This window comes from Drosophila simulans, chromosome 3R, assembly GCF_016746395.2.
Source record: "Drosophila simulans strain w501 chromosome 3R, Prin_Dsim_3.1, whole genome shotgun sequence".
In the NCBI taxonomy this organism is placed as follows: Eukaryota; Metazoa; Arthropoda; class Insecta; order Diptera; family Drosophilidae; genus Drosophila; species Drosophila simulans.
In genome coordinates this window covers 2,785,250-2,812,074 of record NC_052523.2, presented here as the reverse complement: position 1 = coordinate 2,812,074, position 26,825 = coordinate 2,785,250, and the positions used below count along the sequence as shown (strand labels likewise).

The 26,825-nt window shown below is 43.2% G+C and overlaps 3 protein-coding genes and 1 long non-coding RNA gene across 8 annotated transcripts; 1 reads left to right on the top strand and 3 right to left on the bottom strand.

Annotated features, from left to right (window-relative positions):
* Positions 1-2,582: 2,582 nt before the first annotated feature.
* Positions 2,583-4,718, bottom strand: LOC6726950. Of its 2 annotated transcripts, none has more exons than XM_044923333.1 (2): positions 3,402-3,453; positions 2,583-3,308 (listed from the first exon to the last, which is right to left on the bottom strand). In XM_044923333.1, exons 1-2 carry the CDS (start codon positions 3,436-3,438, stop codon positions 2,854-2,856), a joined length of 492 nt encoding a protein of 163 aa, XP_044779268.1. In that variant the 5' UTR covers positions 3,439-3,453; the 3' UTR covers positions 2,583-2,853. The 2 variants fall into 2 exon arrangements, with proteins under 2 accessions (XP_044779268.1, XP_002102352.1); XM_002102316.4 differs by lacking the exon at positions 3,402-3,453 and adding an exon at positions 3,632-4,718 and having other exon boundaries at positions 2,584-3,308.
* Positions 4,355-4,769, top strand: LOC27206674. The gene is made up of 2 exons (XM_016182478.3): positions 4,355-4,594; positions 4,653-4,769. Exons 1-2 carry the CDS (start codon positions 4,355-4,357, stop codon positions 4,728-4,730), a joined length of 318 nt encoding a protein of 105 aa, XP_016033439.1. The 3' UTR covers positions 4,731-4,769.
* A 2,348-nt stretch (positions 4,770-7,117) lies between these two features.
* On the bottom strand, positions 7,118-26,667 carry LOC6726949. 4 transcript variants are annotated; one of them, XM_039294847.2, is made up of 10 exons: positions 26,327-26,667; positions 21,869-23,512; positions 16,441-16,677; positions 16,019-16,275; positions 13,656-13,834; positions 13,179-13,511; positions 12,373-12,562; positions 10,523-10,633; positions 10,268-10,446; positions 7,118-7,760 (listed from the first exon to the last, which is right to left on the bottom strand). In XM_039294847.2, exons 2-10 carry the CDS (start codon positions 22,521-22,523, stop codon positions 7,619-7,621), a joined length of 2,283 nt encoding a protein of 760 aa, XP_039150781.1. In that variant the 5' UTR covers positions 22,524-23,512; positions 26,327-26,667; the 3' UTR covers positions 7,118-7,618. The 4 variants fall into 4 exon arrangements, with proteins under 4 accessions (XP_039150781.1, XP_016033438.1, XP_039150782.1 ...); XM_016176190.3 differs by having other exon boundaries at positions 16,441-16,674; positions 26,327-26,666; XM_039294848.2 differs by lacking the exon at positions 13,179-13,511 and having other exon boundaries at positions 26,327-26,665.
* Positions 18,971-21,270, bottom strand: LOC120284970. Its single transcript, XR_005544190.1, has 2 exons — positions 21,083-21,270; positions 18,971-21,008 (listed from the first exon to the last, which is right to left on the bottom strand). It is a non-coding gene; the product is annotated as an uncharacterized LOC120284970 (long non-coding RNA).
* Positions 26,668-26,825: the final 158 nt, after the last annotated feature.

Below are 26,825 nucleotides of genomic sequence, written 5' to 3'. Positions count from 1 at the left end.
TCGCTGCCGAATGGCCGGGCAAAAGAAATGGCCGGAGAAGACATGAATGAAGCGAACGCGACAGAGCCGCTCCAAGTTTGTTATTTTTGCCTGTGTGCGTGCCTCGGCGCACCACGTGTCGTATACTTAATGTGGCTTTATTTCGAACGCGTGCCACTCGCATCCGAGAGTTTTCTATGTGGGTGGATGGCTGCACTTGAAATTATTTATATCTAAAGTACCTGCGATGCTTTTTAAGCTGCTCTTCATTTTCGAAAATGGTTTAAATTGAATGTTCTCCTTAATATAAAATGTTTACCTTTTGTTTTTGTATTATTATGTAACTCATGTGGAAAATCATCAATAAATATATATCTAAAATATATATAAATAATATACGCTAGTAAGCTATAAATTAATCGAATCTTATTAAGTACTAAAGGTGGACAATACACATATTTTCTTATTATAGGACCAATTCCTTATTTTGGTTTAGAAAAATCGTTCAAAATTGTAGAACTTACACAGCCTTGAAAATATTGTATAAATATTTATTATTTATTTGTGTATGACATAATATTTTGAATTTGCCATATATTACGTAAACAAATCAAATAGTTTTCAAGTGGCATGGAGTCAAAATCAAAATAATCACACAATCTGTGAAATTTCTCCAAGTGTAGGAACGCCATTCAACAGTCTGCGCTTATACTATGAAGTGCCATTGGGAAAACCGAAGATGGGGAGTGAACTCTGCCATTAACTGATTGAATTTGGTCACAATTAACTTGCTGCCAGACATTTGGTAATTAGCTAGGATCCTACAGATTCAAAATTTTTTGCTCAAGTAAACTAATTTTGGAAACTCTAGGGCAAGCAGACTGATTTCCATTGTTTGTGAAAAACTTCTGAGGGGGAAAGGGAATAGAGCCAATTATGTTGCGGAAAAAGTAGAAGTTTATAATAACAATTGTTCTCCTTCGTAGTTTTCTCATTAAAAAAGTGTTTTCTCCGGACTCTCTTGAAAACTGACAATCGATTAGAGGGTTTTTTAAAAAGTATTCATGGTATTCATAGTATTCATTGTTTTAAGAAATTCTTTCTCATTGGATTAAAGCCATTTGCTTGAAACAGGATGTAATCATAGGAACTTCGTGTGGTCATAAACCGTTTATTGACCACTAGAAACTAGCAATTAATGTAACGCAACACATAATTTTATACGGCCGACTCACGCAAAATTGCGCAAACTAATTACGGCACTCAATTCATAATAATAATTATTAATTTGGGAAGAAACATGAGGGCGGACAGGCCCAATGGACTTCGGTTGGTCGGCTGCCAAAAAAGTGACCACCTACATGTCAACGAAGTAGAAAGTGCTTTTCCTCAACGAAAGCGAAAGTGATATACTCCTCCAGCTGCGATTAATCCAAGTCATGCGCTGAATTTCGAAATACGGTTGAAATATGAATCTCGTGCATTGATTACGCGTTTGTCGCCATGAAAATTGATTTGATAGCAACTCACTCGGCCATTTTTTCGGTCTTCGATGTGCCAATGGCTCGGTCAAAAGTTTCACCATTTCATTGGCGGACAATTTGCCATTCCGGTCGCATTTCTTTTCGAGCCAATGAAATTGGAAAACTTTTCATATTCCAAATTGTTGCGTAGAAACGATAGCCCAGCGATGGCGGCCAAGTGCATGCCGTTAAATATAAATGAAGTGTCGTCGCTCAATGGTGATATTGCTTTTCAATTTCTCGTTTTTTACGCCGTTGAATTATCTTTTTTTCCTTGGCGCCACTGCCATTTTGCATTGTTTCACGCCATCGCCGCCGACATTTTGGCCAGGAGATGTATGTTTGCGGCAGCTTTCCAACCCACCTGCGCCAGGTGAGGAGCTCCGGTCGGCCGGGGGACTTTGGCAATTGATATGACCGCAGCGCTGGCCATCGATTTTCACTCTGGAACGGACAGAATGGCAGCAAGTAGGAAAAGAATGCAATAAGCAAATTGTTCCACTTGGCTTTCAGGTTGATTTTGTACCCCGTGGCGACAGGCATGGCCATTCCCTGAAAGTATGTTAAGAAAATTAAATATTTACAGGCCCACAAATGAGATGGAGTTCCATTTTTACTAGTACAGATCATAAAAGTTAATGAAAAGATTAAAGTTTATATTTATACCTATCGTTAGGATGGGTAAGCGGAACCCACTCCTTAACTTGACCATAGTACAAGTTTTAAAGCTACATCATAAGGTAAGAAATACTTTCTTTTCGCAGTGTATTCCTAGGACAAAACATCTTTTTCCACGTGGCATATAAAAATGTGTGCATTTCATTAGGGATTCCTCAGTGGCTTCCCCCTGCTCGCTGTTTTCAACTCCTTGAAAGTCTGCCGAGTTTTCTAAAAGTGCTCATTGGCATTTTTATCAGGCACTTTGGCCAGAAGTTGCACTCATTATTCTGTGGCATTTCATTTGCCGGAATCTCCTGGGTAAATTCAACAGACCCCCAAAGTGAAACTCCGCGCATTAGAAAAGTTTTGGGGATAATTAGCCACTTTGCTGAGGGGTTGCTACTTCACTTCCAAAAAGTTTTCAATTAGGCACATCGTTTTTGCATGTTTTTATTGCAGTAGTATTTACACAAAGGGACACCAGAGCTAATTCCCACTTAGTACCTTTTAAAACGCCCTGGGGGTTTGGTTCTTTTTGTGGTTTTTTGCTTTGTACACTTCTCAATAAATAAATAAATAAATAAACAATACGCCGAGAGCGGTGTGTTTCAGCTACTTAACTTAGAACGAAATAAATAAGGTTGCAGTTTGGCCGAATTTCGTAAGGGGGTTTTGGTCTCTAGACTCGGGTTCACTTCTGACCCGCGTAGGCCAAGTCCTGGGCATCCTGCGGCTCTTGCGAGGATCGGGCCCAGGCATGTGGATCCCAGGCGGGCGATGGGTGCTCCAGGTGCTCGATGTGCTCCACGGGCAGATCCACGTGGTGATCGATGTGGTGCTCCAGATGATGATCGATGTGATGCGGCACTATGTGCTCGATGTGGTGGGGCACAACGTGCTCAATGTGATGCGGCACCACGTGATCCACGTGATGGGGATAGTGCACCACCTCGTAGTTGACGATCTTGGGCTTGGCAATCTTAAAAATAACCAAGGCTCCAGACAGCACCAATGAGAGCAGGCCCAAGGTCATGGCCTTCCAGGTCTTCAGGGCAATGAGTCCCAAGGCCAGTGGCACCAGCACAGTGGTCTTCAGTTTCAGGCCCAAAAGGAAGGGCAGAACTGCCTTGCGGATCATGCCACGTCCTGGAAAAGTAGGAAAAATAGAGCTTATAGTTGGGTTGGGATGTAAAGCAAAGTTCACAAATCGTATAGTTCAAAACATCCTAACTGATTTACTTAGCTTCAGCAATACAAAGGTTTTTAAGAATGACATTTGTCATATCTAAATCTTTTTAACTTTGTTTAATTTTGTATAATGGTAAAACACAAACAGTGGTATTTCAATAATAACTCAAAACTCAAACCTTTTTTTTGAAAAATCCTATGTTCAATTGGAATTATAATATAGAAAAGGTATCACTTTTCCAATCTGTCTTAGATCTTTAAAATGTCTTTTAAATTCTTACCTTCGTTAGCAGCTGCCAGTGGAACTAATCCTCCCTGAGTGAGCGGATTCGACATGAGGAAGTCGGGCACCAGGGAGCGGGCTTCCGAGGTGCGGAAGTACTCCGGAGCCTGGATCCTCAGCGAGTGGCTGCCCAGGTAGCTATCGATGTCGTCGAAGAGGCGTTCCTCCGGGTTCATTGATCGGGACTCGACCTTCTCCGCGGTACGGACGATCGACAGGCGCTCGGTGATGCGCACCTCCGGCTGCCGGAGGGCGGAGTTGAACCACTGCAGAGCCTTGGGACGCACGCAGGAAACACTGAGGTCCTTCAGGCAGCCGTGGTACATGTCCAGGGCCAGTTGGGTGGCGGACTGGGGCGCCACCTGACCTTCGGTGGGGGCCGAGTGGGCGGCGGACAGCGCCGCAAGGGCGACTATCAGACAAGCGGCGGTGCTCTTCATCCTTTCGACGGTGGTTAGTCCTCAACTCTCTCTCTGGTTAGGTGGTGCGGTGGTCAGGTGGTGCGCACGCGTTGGCCACTCAGCGGGTTATGCAAATGTCGCATGGGCACCGCTTGGTTTTTATACGACGGTACTTTGCTAATTGAATTGCGTATGCCAGGTACGCACGGCGCTCTTTTTCTGCCCACCGCTTTGGGCTCGAGCTTTAGCGACCATTTCGCTTTGTTGTCAAAGTCATGGAAAGCGCAAGTTGACCACCTGAGTTTCACCTTTGTGCAGGTATGGCCCTAGCTGCGCTTCTGGCCTCTGATTCTATTCCGATACTCGAAGTCTATTGGGTCAGGCGAACGTTTTATGGGCACGCTGTTCTCTTTGTGGGAGGAGTAGGAATTCCTCATTGCGACGATTTCCCGCATAATACCCGCCATAATGGGCCGCACATAATTGAAAGTTATTTGATGGCTTCTTCTGCATCGACGGCCTGGGATCCGCTCGTAAAATCAAGTGCCCAGCAATCCGAGGTGCGTGCCTGGAAACCCAATTAGAATACCACTCACCCAGCGCCCCTTTCTTCTCCAGTTGCCGGCTGTCGAGATTGGATACTCGTTCGTACCCACGGGGGGCAGTCAAATGCACCTGCTGACCACTGAAGCTTAAGAAATACCATTTCATTTCATTCTCCATTGTGAATCGAGTCGCTTTGATTTGTTCTTTAATAGATATTAATATTTACATTCCAATTGTTAGAACATCTAAGAACATTTGCATGGAATTAAATGAATTCTTAGCTGAGGTATGTTTGAAGTTAAATGTTTAATTTATCTCCTGTGATGTAGGGCATCAAATATTAAATCAAAACTGTTCTATGACTTCTGCGTTATTACAAAATAAAATGCATAAAAGATTTAAATAGAGTCAAAATAGATCGGTAACCATAATCACAAAATGGAATAGCCGTTAACCACCGATTTTCTGTAATTGATTTGCGAATAACTGAACCTTGAAGTTAATTGCTTCTTTATGGAAAAACATTATGGTCTGCGGGGAGTTGATGAGCCTCAGTAAATGGGACTGCGGTTAGCAATTAAATAAAATATGACTAACCTTTTTATGCATAGTTTCTAGACTTAAGTAATTAGTGCTTAATGTTAGTGCTCTCACAGTGCAGTTCTGATGTATTTCGAATTATTATTTAAATTATAGCAGAAAGAAAGATCCCATTCACATAAGATAATGTTGTTCTTGAACTTTCAGATCTAGGTGAATATATTTTTGAAAAGTTTGAAATTGCAATGGATTAATGTAAACCCTATAAATCGGAGAAACATTCAGAACATTGACTGGCTGCAGTTTTTAAGTAGATGCATATGGAAATTACGAATTCCTTATTTTTGGTTTTTGTTGCCTGTCTTAGAGCTTGCAGAGCTTAAAAGGATATCCTGGTGAACATCAATTGGCTTCATTTCTTCCAAAAGAATCTAAATTATGTTTAGCAAAAAGCTACATTTCTTAAGTTATTTGATATTTAAAGTGCCACCCCATTTTCTAAGGATAATTATAAACAAGAATACCTAGTGTAAAGGTATAAAATAAAATAGGTCCTTTAATGATCTTCTTTCCCGTCCCAATTATATTTTTTCCTTCAACTTAAAGCAGGTAGACTTTTTTTTAAACAATACTCATGTTACTGGAATTAATTAACCGTGTTTGGAGTGTGCAACTTGATTTCATTAAAAATTGTTCGAATAGCGGAAATGTATTGTGGGCCAAATTTAGACAAGCCCAAGAAAATTATAAGGGCCGAGCAGGGGGGAGTACTTGGGCTGCTTTGGCATTTAATGAGCTGCCAATTTGGCAATCGGTGTTTTGATGTCAGTGCAGTTGGCTGGGCCCAGGAATCTTAATGTCTTACTTAAGCTTCCGCTCTTTGTTGTATTTTTTGTGCCTTTTTTTGTTGGTTTTCATTTTGCTTTGTTTTTTGTTTGGGCAATACCGAATACTTATGCTGAAAAATAAGTGAAAGCTTTGCCATTTGCGTGTTAATTGCGCCTGGAATTTACATAAATATTAATTTCAGATGAGTTCGTGCTCGTCATGGAGACATCAAAGTCGCCCCTAACACGCCAATACATTGCCTAATAAATTTATTTATGCAAATAGGTTCCCTTCCATTTTGAATGTTTGCCAGCGACGACAATTAGACGCCATTCCTGCTGAGCCCACAGCGCCTTGATTTATGCAAAGAAAACGTGTTATTATCGAAACTGCTGGTCTGAGTGAGTGATTCCCAGCATGTGGGTTTCGAAAATAACCTTCTAAAATATTGATGAACATAGCCTGGATTAGCAGCATTGATCCCAAAGCCAGGCGGTCGAAGTCAAAGAAGTATAAATATTTATGCCAAATTACACCAGGTCCCAAATCAATTCAATTTTGCTTTTATGATTGATTATGTTGTGCGTGGTTCAAACGAAATTAATTCAAGAAATTATAGTACAAATTGTAATTAAATTCTAGCTTAAAAGACTATCAGATACCTATTACCCAGCAAGCGAGATGGCGATATGCACGCAGGAAATAGACTGCTCTCCAGATTACTGACTGGCTCCACCTAGCGGTTGTTAACTTGCTCATAACTTTTTAATGAATCAAAAAAGTCTTAGTTAGTATTTCATAAAATAATTTTAGCATTTTAAATGTTTAAAGAAAACACTTAATTGAATTTCAGCTTTATTGAACCTTTTAATTGATACTTGTGAGTAAAATGGAAATCATGATTTCATGATTTATTGAATTTATTGCATAATATATTAAAGTTTATACCGTGTTGCACATTTAAATACACCATATGTTTAACTTGAATTTTCAATCAACAAGAGTGGTTTAGCCTTCAGAATTATTTTTATGTTTAATGTATTAAAAATCAATTTTTCTACTTTTATTTGTGGCAGCATTTTCATGAACAAATATTCGAGTATTGACTAAATTTCTCTTAATTCCTTTATTTGCTTCAACCTGACCGCCCAAAGTTAGAAAGATACAAATTTAACACAATTTCAATTTATTTTCCATTTTATGTGCTGGCGACAAAAACTCCTCTAATAACAATTTTTGCGTATTGACTAATTGAATTTGCAGCCGCATCCGTCTGGCCGGCAATTAATAAACATTCTGATTTCATTATATGGTATTTTTAGTAAATTGTCTGTGAATTATTCGTGTGCCATTCACGAGTGTGTGGGAAATTTAAAAAGTGTACTGACCGCAGCCGATTGAAGTGAATAATTTGTTTGTAAAATTGAACAAAATCAGAATGAATATTAAAGCAGCGGCTAGGTGACAAAAAAAGCGCAAATTGACATTTAGTTTTTTACCGTTCGACTACAATAAATAAATAAATAAATAAGAGTCTAACAAATAAATTAAGCTTAGTCTAAGTGTTTTAGCCTATTTACAGTTCGGTTTTTAACAAGGAAAATTTGACTTCAAAGTTGCTCGTTCACGTTTAACGTCTCTCTCTCTCTCGAAGATTGGCGACCTCCGGCTCACTTGGCCGGCATATTGCACTGTGGGTACAGGCTCGGGCAGTCCTTTTGATCCTGGCCATCCCGGGCAGCCTGAATTAGCCGGTAGAAGCGACGCACTGCCTCATTCGCATGCGTTACGGGCTCCAGTTCGCTGGTATCGCTGCAACAGACACAAAATGATAAACTTTTGCCCAACAACTTTCGCGTGTTTAATTAAATGGTATTTTCTGCAGATGCTTCTCATCTTGCCTTTTATATACACTCGAAAATTATATGACTGAATTTAATGCTGGTCTACTTTAAGCTATAAAATATACCTTTATAACCTAAGATAAATATATATAGTGCTTCAGAAGTTATAAATAAGGAAAGATTAACTTTTTTTTCCCATTATTCCCATAATTATAAATATATATATCTTAAATAATAAAATATTGATTAATTCTATACATTTTGCTATAATTTCCAATTTCTATTATTTAATTTTAATACGCAGCGCAATGGGTATTATTTTAAAACAGATTCTAGGTGAGGATTCTTTTGAGTGTTTTTAGTTTGTTACCTCCAGCTGCAGGCCTTAGAGTCAAAGCCAAAGCCCATGAATGCCTTTTTGTTGGGTGCCAGGAAGTCGGCTAATTAACTTTGCCACTTCGGCCCATCGCAGTAAAGTTTTCATGGGAGCAGGTCGACTCGCTTTTGCGTACTTTTGGGCTTACAAACACGCGCCTTTTGTGTGCCAGACATCGTGTTTCAGCCAAAAGCCACCGACACCAATTCCTCATCCTGCCGCTCGTGCAATTCTTAAACTGGAGGCGTCTGCGGCAATTGATTGAGTGGGCGGGGTGTTGCTAATGGATTTCATGTGACTAGTCAGCCATGGCAGAAGGTGGTGGCCGGAAAATCGCACTCACATCAGCCAAGGAAAAACTGATTCCCTATGCTCTTTGCCCGCCGAGGAAGAATGGGAGGACGTGACCTGGTGCCAGGATGTGTTGTCTGACTTTTAATGTGTTCCAGTATATCGTCCTGTATCTTCCGCCTCTGCTACGCAAGTAAGTAGCTACAGCCGAATAAAACTGGCCCAGAATGAACCTAAACTTTTGTAACTTGATCTGGCAAAGGTCCAGTTTTTCAATTGAATTTGATTGGTTAACCATCCATGAGGACTTTTAATTTGTTTGAATTTCTTGCTTGCTATTCCTAAAATCGTCTTCTTCTTTGATCAGATTTATTTCCATTGTTTCGGTAGAGTTATGCTTAAGTAAATTACTTTCTATTGTTCACAGCTATTCCTTTAAAGTGCATCTTCGAATTTGTATGTACATACCGGTGTCGTATTATTTTTAATTAGGCCCCTTTGTTATTATGCCTTACCTTGTTGATGGAACAATAACTAAGTCTAATTAAAATATAAGGACCATTGCCTTCGGCTGACACTAAAATTGTTTTCATAAGTTCGATGCTCTTCCGATTGAATTGGAATTCGGGGAAGCAATACGCTTTCAACTAATTATGATTGTTGTCATTATAGATGCGCATGCCTGCAAACGGGAGACGCTCTAAACAAACGCTGGCTTTCATTAGTCCAATTTATTTTAATTAATATTCAACTACGATGACCGAAAACCTGAGCTCCTAGCCTTTGTCACTCGGCGTCCCGATAAGGCAATTAAGCACACTTTGGGCCACTCAATTAATGACTTGTCATTGGGCGCGCCGACTCATAAATCACACGAACATAAGGGACTAGGTCTCCTCCTGGGACACCCGGCTGTCATTCGCATTTTTGTTAAGGCTGTTATCTCGGGCCTAACAATTTTGCACCCATTGTTGTCGGCGCGGAAAAAAAGTCTATGGGCATGGCCCGAAAGATAATGAGCCATGAGAAATATGATGAATACGAAATGGGAGTTTATCTGGTCTGCGACATGCTCGAGTGCCCGCTGAGTGACCGACGTGGGTGGAACCCACCTAAACTCCACGCCACTCCACTCCGCTGCACTCCACCCCATGATGACGATGGTGACGCTGGCACGCGGCTGTGGCAGGCAGTTCCACGTGGCTGACCATGTGCAGTGTGCAGTTCAATTAGGAGATGCGATGCGACAGCCACGAACTTGCGACGACAAGCTGCACTCCGACAGCCCCGAGTTCCACTTTCTTTTCACGCTCTTGCCTATTAATTGAAAGGCAATGATGGGGCACCGAATTCGTGGTGGGCCATTAAGCCTTTACCCGCAGCGAAAACTCATGGCAATTCAACTTGGCCGGCTTAGCGGCAAAATGAATCTCAGTTTTGACTGCCTGACATCACAATTTGCAATGCCTGCGGAGCAATTAGAGCACAGAATGACACGTTTTGTGGCAAATGACAAGTCGGAGTTCACGGCCCACATAAAGCCATAAAGACAGCCTGACTCGGGCGTTTATGACCAAAAGAGAGATCGTTCGATTAGCAGACTTCATAGATACTTTTTACCACTACTATACACTATGCTCTCAGTTCGTGCTAACTGCGAGATTTAGTATCTGATGTTAAGTAAAGTTTACAAAGCCTTAAATACCATTCTTGCGCTAATCCTTTACACAGACCTATTACTACGTTATATATTTAATGATAGTTCCATTATTATCCGGTATTTGGTATAATAACTATTAAGGACTTACCGACTCAGCTCCGCGGAAATGAAATTGCTGTGCGGACTGTAGGTGGCCGGATCTTTGTACATGCTGCACACAATGCGCTCCTTGCAGAGGTCGTTTTTCACTCCGAGCTGCTCAATGATTTTGTCGATTTTCAACAGAATGGGACTGTAGAACGGATCGTAGTTGAGCGGATACAGCGGCTGGAAAGTCACAAAAAGCGCACAAGTTATTCATCATGGTGGCAGCTGAGAGCGGCGGATGTGGGCAATTGCAAACCTGTCCATCCTGCACGAATGGCTGGTGCTCCAGTATCTTCTGCTGCTGCTGGATGAGCCGCTGCTCGGCCTGAATGCGGATAGCCTCCTTCAGCTGGGCTGCTAATTCGGGCTGGAAAAAAATGGAGGACAAGAGGAGAGACATTTTTTAGCTATGCACTAGAAAAATCGAACTATTTGACATTTATTCAATATAGTAATGATAATAAAAGTGGCTGTAGGATATAACATTTTGGAAAATTTATCATCGACCGAATTAGGTTGTTTCTCTTTGTCAAATACAATATTACAAAGAAATATATGAATATTACAAAGAAATAATGGTGATTGCAGAAACCGGAAATAGATATCATTTAAATTTACGATTGTAGACTATAGTGTTGGTTAATGTTCCTTCATTCAGGTGGGAGTTTGAATAGTGTTTTTAACTGATTTTATTTAAATATTAGAGACCTTAGAGATAAGCCTTCAAGTAGGATTAGCTTCTTCATAAAATCTAATTATATCAAAAGTTCCAAACTATAATAATAACATGCCGTGCGACTAAGTCGAAAACGTGGCACACACATTATGTGGGAAGTTGCAGCAAATGCCAGTTTGTGTGAAAAGGGTTGAGTTTGCGTGAGCTGCTAACCTTCTGTGGCGGACAGCTCATCGGACCAAACTAAACCCGCTGGCACACTTTCCCGACAACTCCGTAGTTCCCATCATATTCGGAACTTGGTTAAGGCGAGGTGTGCTCATTTAATTGAGCTGAACAGCGGGGTGTTTTGCAAGTCAACGGATTGTGCACTCTGCCGGGCAGTGCAATGGCAAAGTGCATTTTAATTATGGCTTAGTTGACAAGCCGAAAGCCGGGCCCACATGGCCGGCATTTTGCTCACTTGAAAGTGAAAACCGTCACCATGTCTCAGTCAGTCAGTTAGTCAGTCAGTAAGCCGGCTGTTAGGCTTGTTGGTCTGGCCAAACTGTTTGCCAAGCCATTCAGCTTGCAAGCCCTGCAGTTTGCAGCTTGCAGTCCGCGAAATGGTGTCGCTGGGCAAAAAGAGAAAAGGAGTCACCATACCTACACACACGCCCGCCATGCGGACAAGGCAATTTGCATCATAGGAAAACAATTTGCACTTTTGAGGAAAGTGTCAATAAACACAGCCATGTGCCAGACGATTGTTTGCCAGTGAAACTGCAGCAGCCTGCTTGAGTGCGTCGTTGTCCAGCTGTGCAAATGTACAACCGGCAAATGGAAGCCCCTAATGATGGGACCAGACCAGAAGTAGTTGGTGGCAGTGACCGGCTGCTCTGAAGAGCGCTGGCTGGGAAAGTTACAGTACTTGGGCGACCAGCCAGCAATAAATATATTATAATTCTTCCAAGGGGATTTCCTCAGCAAAGTTTCCTACATTTTGTCCATCACTATATGTATATTTATCCCAAAAAATATGCAGGTGTCTCAGTAAACTAAAAGTGGAAATTGTATAGCAATTTTAGTACATAAAGTCCATCTTGTGTTTAACAAAATGAAATGGATTTCAGAAATATTTTTGAAACAATTCTAAAAATATCCTTTTGTTTCTGGTATCGTTTCCAGTATTTAACTGCGAATCGTTATTCACCCATTTGGTTACTGCAAGTGTATGGAGTATACCTGCACCCATTTTATTAGACCTTGTTTTGTGTGTTTTAAATGGAAATGACGCAACTCCTGCTACCACCAATAACCATATGTGTGGGATATCTGATTTCACAGAGTCCTTTTTTATGTATGTACAATAAATGCACATGTGCGAATTCCGTATAAATGGTGCGAATGTAGTAGTAAACATACTTAATGGTCTGTAATGTGATACGCACCGAAAGTTGTGGCTCCTGAATAGCGTGATTTGGCTGCTGCGGCGGTTGCTGCGGATGCTGATTGTTGCGCGCTGGATCGTACTGCGCGGCAATTTGTGCGGCTGCCGTCAGTCCGGGAACATTTTGCGGCGGATGGTGTCCCTGTCCCGGGACGTACACCGGATGGTGCTGCGTGTGTGCCGGCCTTGAGCTGGAAAAGCGAGGGAAATTAGGTGCCGCTGGCAGGTGTGGCTGGTTGGGTGAGTGAGTGGCTAAGTGGGTGGGTCAGCCTGGGCGGGGCAATAGTGCCATTGGAGCTCTGAATCAAATTTCCTTTTCGCTGCTCTTTTTAATTGGCAACAATTGCCAACCAGCGGCGGGCGTTGTTTGGCTTTCATTAAAGAATTTTAATTACATTTGGATAAGCGGGAACGGGAAGGACATATGGAGTGGTAAGAAAACAAACAGATACCGGAAATGGGTCTTTAAACATAAGTAACAGGCTTCCAGAAAATCGATAGTAGTTGATATAGGGTCAGGCATATATTAAAGATAATAAGCAGATAATAAAGCATTTAGAACTCAATGGTTATTATACAAAAGAGCATATATCAAACAAAATAAGCATTCTGGTTTTCAGTGCAGACTGTTGTAAAGCAAGACATCACAAAATACAAGGACTTCCCTCAGGGTTAGTAGACTATATTAAGGCCTAATTTATGGGTATTGTGGTGTGTTGAGTGTTTTTCTGTGGCGGTGCTAGTGAGTTTCCATGTGCGTGGGTGTACTTGTTTGTTGGTTTTCGGTTGCCCCTGAGTGGCATGTACCTTTGTTTGTCCTGACTTTGAAATGGGTTTAAACTGTGACTAGAGGCTTGTACTTTCTGAGCACTTAATTGCTGTTGCAGCTGAAGCTTGAGCTGCTGCTGCTGCTGATGCTGCTGCGTCTGCTGCTGCGCCTGCTGCTGTTTGAGTTGGGTGGGTGGCCTCGCCTGCTGGGTGACAGGCCATCTTTGATGTGGCTGGTGCGTCTGATGTTGTGCCTGTTGTGTGGTGCCAAGGCCCCAAGCATGCAGGACCCCGGCGTCATTCGCCGGGTGGGGCTTAAAGAAATGGGCATTCTCCTCTATTTGTGCAACGCGATTTATATCGCCTATGTATCTATAGTTCGGTGATGCAAGTCGCATGCGTGTGTGGTATGTTCGAGAGTGGTTTAGAAACAAGACAGAGACACAGACAGTTACAGTAACAGTTACGGATGCGGATGCGGAAAGCGTGAGTGCTGTCTAGAGAAGCGGAACTTACTCGGATCCCAGGCCAGGACCGCTGTTCTCCCAGGCGCCCTCGAAGTGCTCGAATCCGGGTCCGTAGCTCTCGTGCACCGGAGCGCCGTGGAGATAGGCGGACGGATGGCCCTTCGGCGGGTGGGTATAAATGATTTCCGGAACCGAGTGGTGCTCACCACTGTGCCATGGCGGAACAACCTGAGAATTGGATGAATATTAATCAAACAAATTGTAGACTTTACTATCTGTTGCTGGAAAATATACCCTCGGTAATTTATATTAATTTTAATTTTAACTTTTTTCTGCACAATCCATTTTGGACTTTTCCCTATTATATCTAAGACTTTTGTTTACAAAGTTTGATCATAAATTAATCAGGAATAACAGTCGAAAGCTTTTAGCTGTGTTGTTCTATGTAGTATAAATGGGAAATAACATAGATTTGAGATTTTGATTCTAAATCTCCAGTTTTAGTATTTTGACTTAGTTTAAGGGTGTTGATTGCAACATATTTGTATTGCAGTGCTGCCATGGGAGACTCAACGTTCAGAATGTGTAATAAAACAGTCGGTGCTACTATACAAGGCTTCGACATGACATTTAATAAACTCGGCAGCGAAACTTTTCTCATTGCTCTGGAGGGCTTCCCTTTCGAGTGCTCCCCCCAATCTCGAAATCTCGTTGGCTATTTATAGTCATGTTTGAACCGACCAAATAATACGCATTATTCTGGCGACTTTGTCTTGGGAATGAGATGGCTTTAACTCAGAAAGTAGGTTCAATGACTGCCTGAATGTCGTAAATAACGAACAAAATGCGGAGATATGTATGCGACTGTGTCATTGCCTGGCAATTGGACTCGAGGTTGAAGTTCTGGCTATTATTTCAGATTTTTATTGTGCGCCAAGTTCGAATCGTATTTCATGCTGTGCGGCCTGAAAACTTCTCCCAGCAAAGAGGTGACAAACGCTCACAAACAGACGACATGTTAAGTGGGTGTTTCTGGGTCCTCATGGCTGGATGGAAAGTCTTTCACTTTGTGATTTAATTTAATTTACACCGAGTGCGAAAGCAGACAGGGCAACCAGCGAGCATGTTTAAAGACTGCATGTTGTCTGGCAAATATGCGCATTTCATTGGCCACCCGGGTGTAAACTCACACTTGGAATTCATATGAGCTACTCCCCTATCGATATTCCATTTTTTATGGCCGCCAATGCTTTCCTCTTTCAGCACCTGAAATGTTAAGAAATTCATATATTCCATTGGGGAACAAGATGAGCTGCAAGTGTTCCCCGTGGAATCGCACTTTCTCCAGCTGTCGTAGTTGGTCTAAACGCCAATAAACGACGTGTGTAAAGGATTATAATTGTCTAAGCGGTCGTTTTATGAAATAAACTCAAGGGGAAATCCGACCGAGGGAGGATTGCCGTATGCAAACATGGAGACCCGGATTATCCCGACAGCTCAGGTTCCTGGGTCCCAGTTAAATTTCAACTCCTAGCGGCATTTTCGATTGCGTATGCGAGCATAAGCATCTCATAAATACGAGTATCTACGCGTGTGCACTCTTTCGTGAGAAAACCGGGTGGCAACTGACTTAGCCATGTCTGTTCCCCACTAACGGCCCAATTGAAAGACGGATTTGATTTGACGACATGTCAAGCTGCGAGCTGTCTGCGTCATCGTGAGCTCATTTCGAGATTTCCAGGGCACGTGCTATGCCAACTCGGAGTCGGGAACCTTCAATGGAAATACTTTTCAACTGGCGGCGGAGGACGCGCTTTTAGACTTTTCTAATTGAATTTCCGGGGACGCGAACAAAAGCGACTTCCGACCGGCAGGCCTATAGACAACACTGAATCCCATCGAGATTATTAATGAAATTTCTCCAAAAATACGGCCGAAATATAAGCGGCCCAGCCCAAACCAGTTGGCAATACTGAATGGAATCGAAGAAATTTTTGTTTAACCGAATGTCATATCTCAGTGTCATCAAAATGTATTCGTTTTACATGCGTTGTAAAATTTACACACAACAGCAGATACAGCAAATAAAATGAATGCTGAGTAAAATGACTACCAATAACTATTAAAATTCATTTTAAAAATGTTTGCCAATTATAATGAAATGGTATTTTTATGGGCTTTTAAGCTGCAATCAAACTAACTTGGGAAATAAAAGAATTTTTTAAGAAATACTTTAGTACCATTGCAATTTTCACGAATCCTATGCCTTGATCCATGACTAACCTACATTTTTGGCAAACAACTGATACTATTTTAAACCAAGTTAAGTAATTATCATATGGTTTTCTCTCGTCTCTAATTTTGCCAGTCAACTTTCCAGTTGCAATTTGTGCAATATCATCTGGTGCTTACCGTGTGATGATGATCGATGAGGTGATGGTGGTGGTGGTACTTGGCGGGTGCGTGATAGGATTGCTGGTAGTGCGAGCAGAGCTTGAAGAGATGCGACAGCGCTGGGAACAGGAAGAGCAGGAACTTCAGCAGCAGCTTCTTGGCCGCACCAACTCCGATGACGATTGGCAGGAGCCAGAACAACTTGATCTTGATGATTTTAATGATCAGCAGCAATGCGAGGAATGACAGCACCAGTTTGCTGCGTAGAAATTTTTCTGGACAAACGAAAGTAGCAATCGAATCAGACTTTTGGATGCCGTTTGGCCAGAGAGTGAAAGCGGCCTCTACTGCAGAACCGCATCTGCATCTGCATCTGCTTCAGCATCTGCAACTGCATCTGCAACTGCGTGATGGGGAAACAAATTGCGAGTATTACTTACGTATCTTCTTCTGGATTATCGCCCCGGCCAGTCGGGCCTTGACCACCTGTTTGGGAATCAGCTCCAGCTTGGCGATGATTCCGTTGCCTTCGATGGCCCGCGGCGAGATGCGAAAGGTGGCGCCATTGAACATAACCTCGGGCAGGTCCACCTCCAGATCGTGGGTCATGGCAAACTTGATGCTCTTGCCATATAGAGCGCTGGTCACTTCCTCGATCGGGGTTTCCGGACTGGCTGCTTGGGAATCGGGGTATTCGAGAATTTATAAGAGTGAAACATTTATGAGTGACGCTTTTGGGTTAATGAAAGTTTTCCTGAAAGCGATTTCCACCACTCGGCGGCATGCTGGATGAGGATGTTCTAGCGCAACTTGAAGTAAATATGCACATCCTAAAGTTTGCGTTGTACTTAAAAATAATTTTCCATTTATATGCGAAAGTGGAAGTTGCGCGCTTCCGCTTGGAAACATTTTCGTAGGGGCTAACACTTATAAAGATACATTTAAACAGCTAAAATTAGACTTAAATGTGAATTGTCGAAACATCTTCATAAGCTAATTTGGTAGATTTCTCCAATATCCCTGTAAATTGCTAATATTGTATAAATGGTAAAATAGACTAAAGAATGTACATGTTTGACTATCAATTAAAGAAAGAATAATTAAAGAAAAAGCTTACTAGTTACTACTGGCTTCTTAAACAATATTTAATTTAATTAACTTGGAATACTGATATTTATTACTAATCCTTTCATAAAAAATTCTACTGCACCAATTTTTATTTATTTACTTAAGCGTAATATTTTGAAATTTATTCAAATTCTACCACTTTAATCCTTTAATACTTGAAGAACCATTAACTCCTAAGTTAATGGTTTAATGGTTTCTAGCCGCTTACATAATTCTTGACCGACCCGATGGCTCTTAATGGCCGCTTTTTACAATGCTGGCCATGCTATGAGCCAAAGAAAACATCTGATGTGATGTGATGCCTGGTAAATAGCCGCATAATTGAGAGCAGTCAAAGCGCCGTGACTCACATAAACGGGAGATCGTTGCCGCAGCAGATACTTTGCTGCTCTCTGGCGCAGCTAAAATCGTAAAAAATCAAATCAAAACGCGGCAAGTGAAAGTTACTGGAAGTGGCAGAGGCATTTTTTCGGGCAAACCCAAGACTACTCTCAGGACTTTCAAGCCACCACCAATCTTCATACCGGATGTGACCAATATCAAGGCTCTCACTAATAGCATTGCTGGAGTACTTGGCAATGATGTGGAGTTCACACTGAAAATGGCAAGCAACAACAACGTTCGCGTGATGACCCCGGACAAGGAAAGCTTCTCCGCCCTGAAGGACTTCTTGGCCAAGTCCAATAAAAGGTTTCAAACCTTCCAGCCCCGAGACGAACGTGCCTATAGAGTAGTCATCAAAGGTCTTCACTACTCAACGGACCCAGAGGAAATTCGGGATGGGCTAAACCGTCACGGACACAAGGTCAGAGACCTCTACAACCCCACCCAAAGAAGTACCAAAAAGCCACTTAACATATTTTTCGCCAATCTCGAGCCGGCCAAGAACAACAAGGAGGCCTATAAAGTTACGCGACTTTGCAGATCAGTGGTGACAATCGAGCCACCGATAAAGTTTAATGACGTGCCGCAATGCTATCGCTGTCAGGCATTTGGACATACCCAACGGTACTGCCACCTAGAACACAGGTGTGTCAAGTGCGGAGACAGCCACCCAACCGTTGAGTGTAAAAATAATAATAAGCCGGCCCATTGCTTGCACTGCGAAGGACCGCATGCAGCCTCATATAAAGGTTGTCCCGCATATAAGAAGGCCAAAAGCATGCTCGCTCCAAAGCTGGCTTCAGCCCCACGCGCCCATTACACTGTGAGCAGCAGCAAGGTTACTCCTAACGTTAGTTTTGCCAACGCTGTCAAGCAGGCAACTGATGAGACACATGCCATCCCTCATACTCAGGCCAATTTTGACAACCTGATGGAAACAATAATGGGCAGAATGGAAGCCATGTTTGAAAAAATGATGGAGAAGGCGATGAGTCAAACGAATCAGATGATGGAGAAGGTAATGAGTCAAATGAATCAGATGATGGCAACCGTCTGTAAGTCCCTATGCAATCAGCACTAGACATAACCATCTGGAACGCAAACGGCCTGATCAACAACAGGCCAGAGGTCGAGCTTTATTGCAAGACCAACCAAGCAGATATTCTCCTCATATCCGAAACCCATTTTTCAGACAGGTCCTACTTCACCTTAAGGGGGTATGACCTCGTGTCAGCCATCCACCCTAATGGTTCAGCACGCGGCGGCGCCGCCATCCTTATTCGCAGCTGCATCAAATTCGACACCCAACCACCAATTCAAGAGGATTGGGTGCAATGCGCCCGAATATCGGTAAGCACCACCCACGGAGACATTACCTTAGCTGCTGCCTACTGCCCACCCAGATTTAGAGCCACGGACGATTGCTTCTCTTCGCTTTTGGACAGCCTCGGCCCCAAATTCGTCATAGGAGGTGACTTTAACGCCAAGCACACTTGGTGGGGTTCCAGAGTATGCAATCCAAAAGGACGCGCGCTATGCAGGCAGGTTCTCTCCCGCAACCTCAATTGCCACGGAACTGGGACGCCAACATACTGGCCCACTGACCCTGCAAAAACTCCAGACATCTTGGACTTTGCGATCTCTGGCGGCCTGGACCCGGCAAGAATCCAGACCAGGGAGGTGGAAGACCTTCTCTCGGACCATAGTGCCATTGCCGTTTCGGTCTACGCCTCAGCCATGTTGAGATCCGCGGGTAAAAAGTTAATCTTCAAAACGTCCGACATCAGCAAATACCACCACTGGCTGAACAACTCGACAGTCACTAATCCACCATTGGATACCCCTGAACTTATAGATGCGGCCGTTGTGAACCTCACCTCGCAAATTCAGGAGGCAGCAACTTATGCTGCTCCAAGGTTCTCTAACCAAACGAGGGACAGAAGTAGAGACGTCCACTTTTGGAATCCTCGGGTTAATGAGCTCAAGTCAGAGAAAAGGCGTCTCCGACGGGTTTGGTTCCTCTCCAGGAACCCTAGAGACAAAACAGCTCTCAACAGAGCCACCAAGGAGCTGAAGGAAACTCTGGTCAGGCTAAGGAAGGAGGCCCTCGACAGCTTTGTTGGTAATCTCGCGCCGGGTGATCCCCACCACAACCTGTGGAATGTTACCAAGCGCATCAAGAGGCCACTGAAGAGGATCCCGCCCATCAGAAGACAAGACAACTCATGGTGCAGAACTGAGACCGAAAGAGCCAACGCATTCGCCGAGCACTTGGAGGAAGTCTTCACACCAGCCAATCGATGTTCCCCAAATGAAGCAGCCGAAACAGCCAGGCTCCTGTCAGAACCTCTCTTTGACTCCGAGTCGATACCCCAGGCCACGGAAGAGGAAATCAGCAATTTAATAGCGGCAATGGGTAACCACAAGGCTCCAGGCGATGATGCCATCAATGCCATTGCTTTAAAGCTCCTCCCCCCTATTAGCAAGTCACTAATCACGACCATAATAAATAAGTGCTTGCAATTGGGGCACTTCCCTTCATCATGGAAACGCGCCGAAGTAGTTATGATCCTGAAGCCTGGTAAACACGAAGCCAATCCCGCCTCCTACCGCCCGATCAGCCTACTACCAGTACTCTCCAAGATACTCGAAAGAGTATTTTTGACCAGAGTATTGCCGGTGATTGAGGAGGCTGGTCTGATCCCTGATCACCAGTTTGGCTTTAGGCGCCGCCACGGGACACCAGAGCAAGGCCACCGAGTAGCGCAATATATCCTGGACGCCTTTGAGAATAAGAAATACTGCCTAGCAGTAATGCTGGACATTAAGCAAGCCTTTGATCGTGTTTGGCACCCCGGTCTCCTCCTAAAGCTCAAAAACGGCCTGCCCCAGCCATATTTCAAGTTCTTAAAATCGTTCCTGGAGGGCAGAAGATTCGCCGTCAGGTGTGGAGAAGCGCGCTCAGACGTCAAAGAAGCCCGTGCAGGAGTTCCCCAAGGAAGCGTTCTCGGTCCGCTCCTCTACAACGCGTATACGGCTGACCTGCCGGTGATACCGAGCCAGTACATTATGGCAGCCACTTACGCCGATGATACTGCGTTCCTAACAACAGCAGATACCCCAGCAGAGGCCTCCCAGACTATGCAGGAACAACTAGATCTACTGAACACGTGGCACACGAGATGGAATATATCGGTAAACAGCGACAAGTCAACCGCTACCACCTTCGCAACTAGACGCGGCACTTGCCCACCAGTCAGTTTCAACGGGTTCCCAATCCCAGAGGTAGCCAATCCAAATTATCTTGGCTTTACACTGGACAGGAGACTTACATGGAGACCACACCTGCTAAAGAAGCGGAAACAGGCGGAGAACCGAGTCCGTGAATTCTACTGGCTGATGGGCAGACAATCTAAGCTACCGACTTCCACTAAGCTCCTTATCTACAAAGCGATCATAAGGCCAATCTGGACGTATGGCATTCAACTGTGGGGCACTGCATCGAAAAGTAACATCAACATTATCCAGACATTCGAAAACAAAACGCTCCGCACAGTCACAAACGCTCACCCTTTCCACGATAATGCCACTATACACGAGGTCCTCAGCTTCCCCTGGGTGAAGGATGAGATTAAGAAAAGCAGCAGGCAGTACATGCAGAGGCTTCAAGACCACCCAAACAACCTGGCACAAGACCTGCTGGACACCAGTCAACGCACCAGGAGGCTGCACCGATCACACCCTTTGGACCTCTCTGGGATTAGACACGCAAATTAAATTAAATTATATACATACATTATTATATACATCATACATACAATATCGACAGTTATTGTATAGTTTCGCAACAATTTATGTAATCAATTAATTCTCTACCGTTAAGTTTAGTCATCAAATTTAATGATTGTCCGCGAAGGACAGTTTTAAATTAATATATCCAAAAAAAAAAAAAAAAAAAAAAAAAAAAAATTTTTTCGGACGTGCTCAGGTATACATAGCTATACAAAACGAGAAAAAGAATCGATGTGAAAACCGATCGCACACATAAACGCGAGCATAGACAAGGGCTCTTACATAAGTTGCTTTAAGCTAAAGTTAATTTGCAGAAAAAATATACAATTTGAAAACCAGGAATTCGTTGTCAGCTAACTGGCATGGATTAAAAGCAACCAAAACCTTTAAAGCGAAAATTTCAATTGGTATTATCACTGTAGAAACTGCTGTATCTATCCAAACATGAATAAAACTGTGGTATTTATATTATGATCAGTTATAATTCAACTAGTGACCCTAGCAACTTGTTACTAATAGTAAAAGGCAACAAATCGATTAGATTTAGATTTCCTTGCCACTTACCGGCACGTGCCTCCGAGTGCTCCTCCTTCTCCTTTTCCACTTGGTAGTCCACTTGGTTCTTGAAGAACTTTAGCCTTTGAGTCACATTCACGTCCTGCACATCCAGAGCGGTATCCAGGTAGCTGAAGACGTTCTTTTGGAAGCAGGATACATCTGGCTTTAGATAGCAATCGCGGACAAGGCCGTCCCACAGCTCGTTTCCACTGGCGAATCGCCGGGCCAGTCTGAGGAGCAGCGAATCAGTGGGAGCCACTTTGTCCATTGGCTTCCTCGTGGGAAACTCTGTGGCGTTCACCAGGCGCTGCCAGTCTTCTTCCGGCGGCAGTTCCGTCGTCGTCGCAAGCTCCACATCCTCTGGGGATTCCGTTGGTGACTCGGTAACCATCTCCTGCTCCTCGGTTGGCTGCGGTTCCATGGCCAGATGGCTCAAAGGAGTGGTGGAGAGATGACGGCCAAGACGACCATTCCGAGCCGTTCCATCCGCTTTGGCGGCTGAGTTTATTAGGCAGATCAAGAGGAGGAAAATCAAGTGGCCACTCGTTGATCTGGCCATGCTCACTGGGTGGCAGGTGCGATTTCTACTGGAGGATGTCCACTGTCGCTGGCTCTCACCTGAGCTCCAATTATGGGGCAAAGCACTGTATGTGTTGGGCATTTCAGTTTCGTTTTATTTTGGTTTCACTCAGCCAGTTAGCACTGCTGACGGCTCCTTCACACCTTCAACCTGCAATTGCAAGTGCAATTGCTATGTCTTTTCCTATTGGAATTGCACCTTGGCCCTGCAATTTCAGTGCAACCCAACAGTTTATTTAGCTGATTTCACCGGGGTACGTGTTTGGGAACCTTTCGTTTTAGCGGACACAATAGGCGGCTTTATTGGCGAAACCATTAGCCAATCGACAAATCAATTTATGAGGCACTCGGCTTAGCACGCTAACTCAATTCCATTGATTGTCGGACGCAGCAGCTCAATTCTTTTTTTTATTGATTTTAATGTACTTTCTTCGTTGTGTTTGTTTTCGACTGGTTTGTTTGGAATTTCGCTGTCGCATTTAGCGCGTTTTCTATTTGCTCTAGTCGGCTATCTAGCTAGCTACCTGCAATTACTTCACAGCGACACACCTACGGCCTAACGGTTTCGTATCTGGAAGTTACTTGTATCTCGTGGATATGCAAATCACCTGTTCGCGCGCCTCGTGTGTGCATGCGTGCGCGTCTGGTTAACAACTGAGCGCTTTGTGGCCCAAACAGTTGGCCAAGATCATGGCCAGGTTTAAGGCAGACCGGTCGCTCTCTGGCTTTTCGCTCTTCTCAGCGGTTCGGTCGGTTGTCGATGACTTTTTGCAGTGCGCTATCGGTTGTATCTTGTAGCTGGTTAATGGTATCTTCTCCTGCATTCACACGTCGCTCTTCCTAGATTCTTCCGCCGCGCAAAACCTTAACTGTATTTCTTGCCGCGGCTGAAAGTTGTTTCGTCTACACTCGCTCCTCTATGTTTGTTTATCCATTTTCCAGTTAGCTTCGGATTGCTTCGAGTGCAGTTTGTCTGCTGGCTTGACGTTAATTTTCCTTGTAGTTTTTGCGACGCTCTCTTCCCTAGTCGGCGCTTTTCACGGCCATTTGGTGTCCAATGAACGGGTTTCCCTACAACGACAAAGTTTATTATGTTTTTATGGCGCCAATATGGTTAACAAGTACTTATTCCGGCAACTTAAAATCCAGATATACCAGAAAATGGGTCAATAGACAGCGGACAGACTTGTAAATCGATGACCGGCCACAGTTTCTTTTTTACTGTGTCAAATTACAATATTCTTTGAATTTCGTAAAGTTTCTATAACGGGTCAAGATCGACTGATAAAAATATACGAAATGAAGTTATTAAATATCTAACCAAAATGGATTGTACAATACAGCTAAAGAATTGTAGAATATTTCTTTATAGATTTTCTATCATTCGTATCTAGCGTGATTGAGTCAAAGTTGACCTACTAATATTAGCCAATAAATGAAAATGTTCTAAAAAATAATCGTCGACAAAGCTTAACTTTTGTTCACAGCGATTGAATCCAGAACAGAATTGAAAAGCCGTTCTGGGCGACAAAAGAAAGCAATCAAGTTGTCAAATAAAATCGCCATTACTTGTACCACTTCCGATGAGAGGAGCAACAAAAGATTTGTGGTGGCATACATGTGACATCTGTATGTACGCCTTTTGACTTTTGTTGTTCCCGAGTCATTGAAAGTGCTTCAGCCAATATGTCATTTACGATCAAGATATCAATATGAGTGCTTGGCACTCTGACCGCATTATTACTGCCTTATTTTGGCTCTGAACCCGTCTGAGACCTTCCCGGCATTCTAATTAGCCCGAAAATAGTCGCTGATTTTGGGCCTAGACATGAAAGTCGAGCGGCTTAGCTGCCTATAATCATGTTCCGATGCAATCAATTAGACCGCATTACGCGCACAGCTGCATACTGGAGTACCACTTATTATTATTATTATTTTTAACGAGCTGCTACTTAGTTGCTCTCTGCAGACGGTACAAATGCGTAATGTGCATAAACGACATGTGTTTCATGTAACGCTTCGCGATGTTATGGCTTTTCATATTAAAGGCATTCTATTAAAGTGCCATGGCGGCTTATGTCATGCCAACAGAGATAGCCATAAGCCAGCGAGTACACAATTGCTATAAAAATAATGGCCAGCTAAATCAAGTTTAGGGAGTCGGCGACAGCAGAACACGCTCCCCAGAAGAAAAAAAAAAAACCAAGCCATGTGATGTAAGTTCTTCGCGGGTTCAAGCCAAGTCGAAGACCCAGCTGCAACCGTTAGTTGCCTTTAAAGGTTAGCGGCTTAGAAGCATGGCTTAAGACTTCAAACATTTTAGTATACAAACTGTAGCTGAGTTTGGGCAGGTTGTTTATTTTAATTTAGTATTTAGAGTAAACAGCAGAATGAAAATGGTTAGTTAATGAAGAAAGTAATATCTGTTGGGTTTATAATTTAGCTAATGTGGCTTCTTTTTATATCTGCTTTCCGATGAAATTGTTTGTGTTTAAATTAAATATTAACGGATTGCCGGTGTTGGCATAATTTTTTTGGGATTTATGCAACCCTCGAGAGACATTTGTTTACGACTGCCGTTCTGTTGTTGGCTTTCACTCGAGTGCTTTGTGCTCTTTTTAATAATGATTCAATTACATCTATCTTAATGGCACTTGAAAATGGCCAGCAGCTCTCGGCTGGCTGGCAGATTACGTTTTCGTAAGGTAACAAGCTTTCCCTGCGAGTTGTTTTTTTTTTGCCACTGTCAGTCGCAGCATTTCCGCGAGATTTTATTGCATTTTTATGTGACAATTTCTCGGGCTGACACGCATCCGAACATCGCGAATGCTCCGCTCGACAAGCGGTTATGTAAAGCTTCAAGTATATTTGCATTTCATTAAATTGTTCCGATGCCCGAAGCGACTTTCGGTTTCAGTCGAACGCCTAGTGAATGTGGATTGCATCTAATAGATTGCTAATTTCACTTTGTGCGTGCCTGTAACTTAGTTCGCCAAGTGTGTGGTGTGATTTGTACTAGCGTGCAAATATTTTTAAGAGTTTTTTAACTCCGTCTGCATTTCTTCGGTTGCGTTCCAGAGAAATCTATAGCAAACTCACTTTCGTTGCGGTTAACCAACTTGACTCACTAATGGCTTATTAAGTCCAAACAGATCGGATTCAATGTACTTTTTACCATTTTATCCATCTGCCGGGGAGCGCAACAAATTGTTTAAAATTACTGGCAATTATTGGCCCATGGACAATAAAAAGTGTAGTAAAATCAAATTCGTGCTCGGAATAAAAAGCATTATGCACATATGGCTGCGGTTTATCGCCTGCAAATTATTCTGAAAGGTTTCGTTTTCAATTAAGTGTGATTATGTGGAGCGAACCACAACAATTGGCGCTTGGCTTTTTGCCCCGGCCATTTGTTTACATTCTTCTGGCATGCTCCTAATTTGTTTATCACTGCAAATAACTCTTTTATTTTCGGTTTGCTTCGTTCTGGAAGAACTTACGACCGTCGAGCACGCAAGCCCAACAGCGAAGCACTAATTGGGATTCTAATGGGTATTAGAGCGCGTTGAGATTCCCATCTGGCATGCGCTAATAACTCAAGGTGGGCGGGGGGAAGGTCTTTAAGGAGCTTAAGAACCCAGCGAAGGCAGCTGGCGGAGCCAAGCGACCGCAGTGAATTTCACTTTTACCCACTGGGCCAAATGCACACGGACGACATGCATCGCATTTCGCCTGCAAAACGGGTTTCCATTTTTTCGGTTGATAAGTGCAACCGGCTTGCCAGCTGTTGGTCACTCATGCAACTGAAATTGGGTCAGATATTTGCATGGCCATTCGATTGTGTAGGCAATGTGCGACTTTCTGACTTTACCTCACTTTACTCACTTGTAACGAGGGTGCTTCCCCGGAAATTAACACGCACAGTAACTGCGGCGACAAACACTGATCATCACCATTGGCTCATAATTCTTTGGTTGCTCGTCATGGCGTGGTGTCTAATTAGCGAGTTGTTTTGTTATTTGTCCGGCAGACACTTTCGCTTTTCACAAGAAGAAATTTGTTAAGTTTGATTTCCAGAATCCGTTGTGTCTTTCACTTTTTACGCTTGCTTCTGCCAATAAAAACAAGCAGAGTGGCGCGATAAACGTGGCTGACCGGCGAGCGTGGATAACCAACTGAATGGAGGCAGCTCCATCGCACCAAAGATGCGGCCAACTTTGGGTGTTGGTAGGTGAGTTTAATCGTACCAACACAGGTGCATATAAATCGAGTCGCACACAGATACGAACTACCTTTCTCAAACTGGGAGAGAGATGGAGAGAAAGTAAGTACACCGGACCGCCTGAAAGTATGCCACAAATCTGCTGACTTTTTAAATGAATTG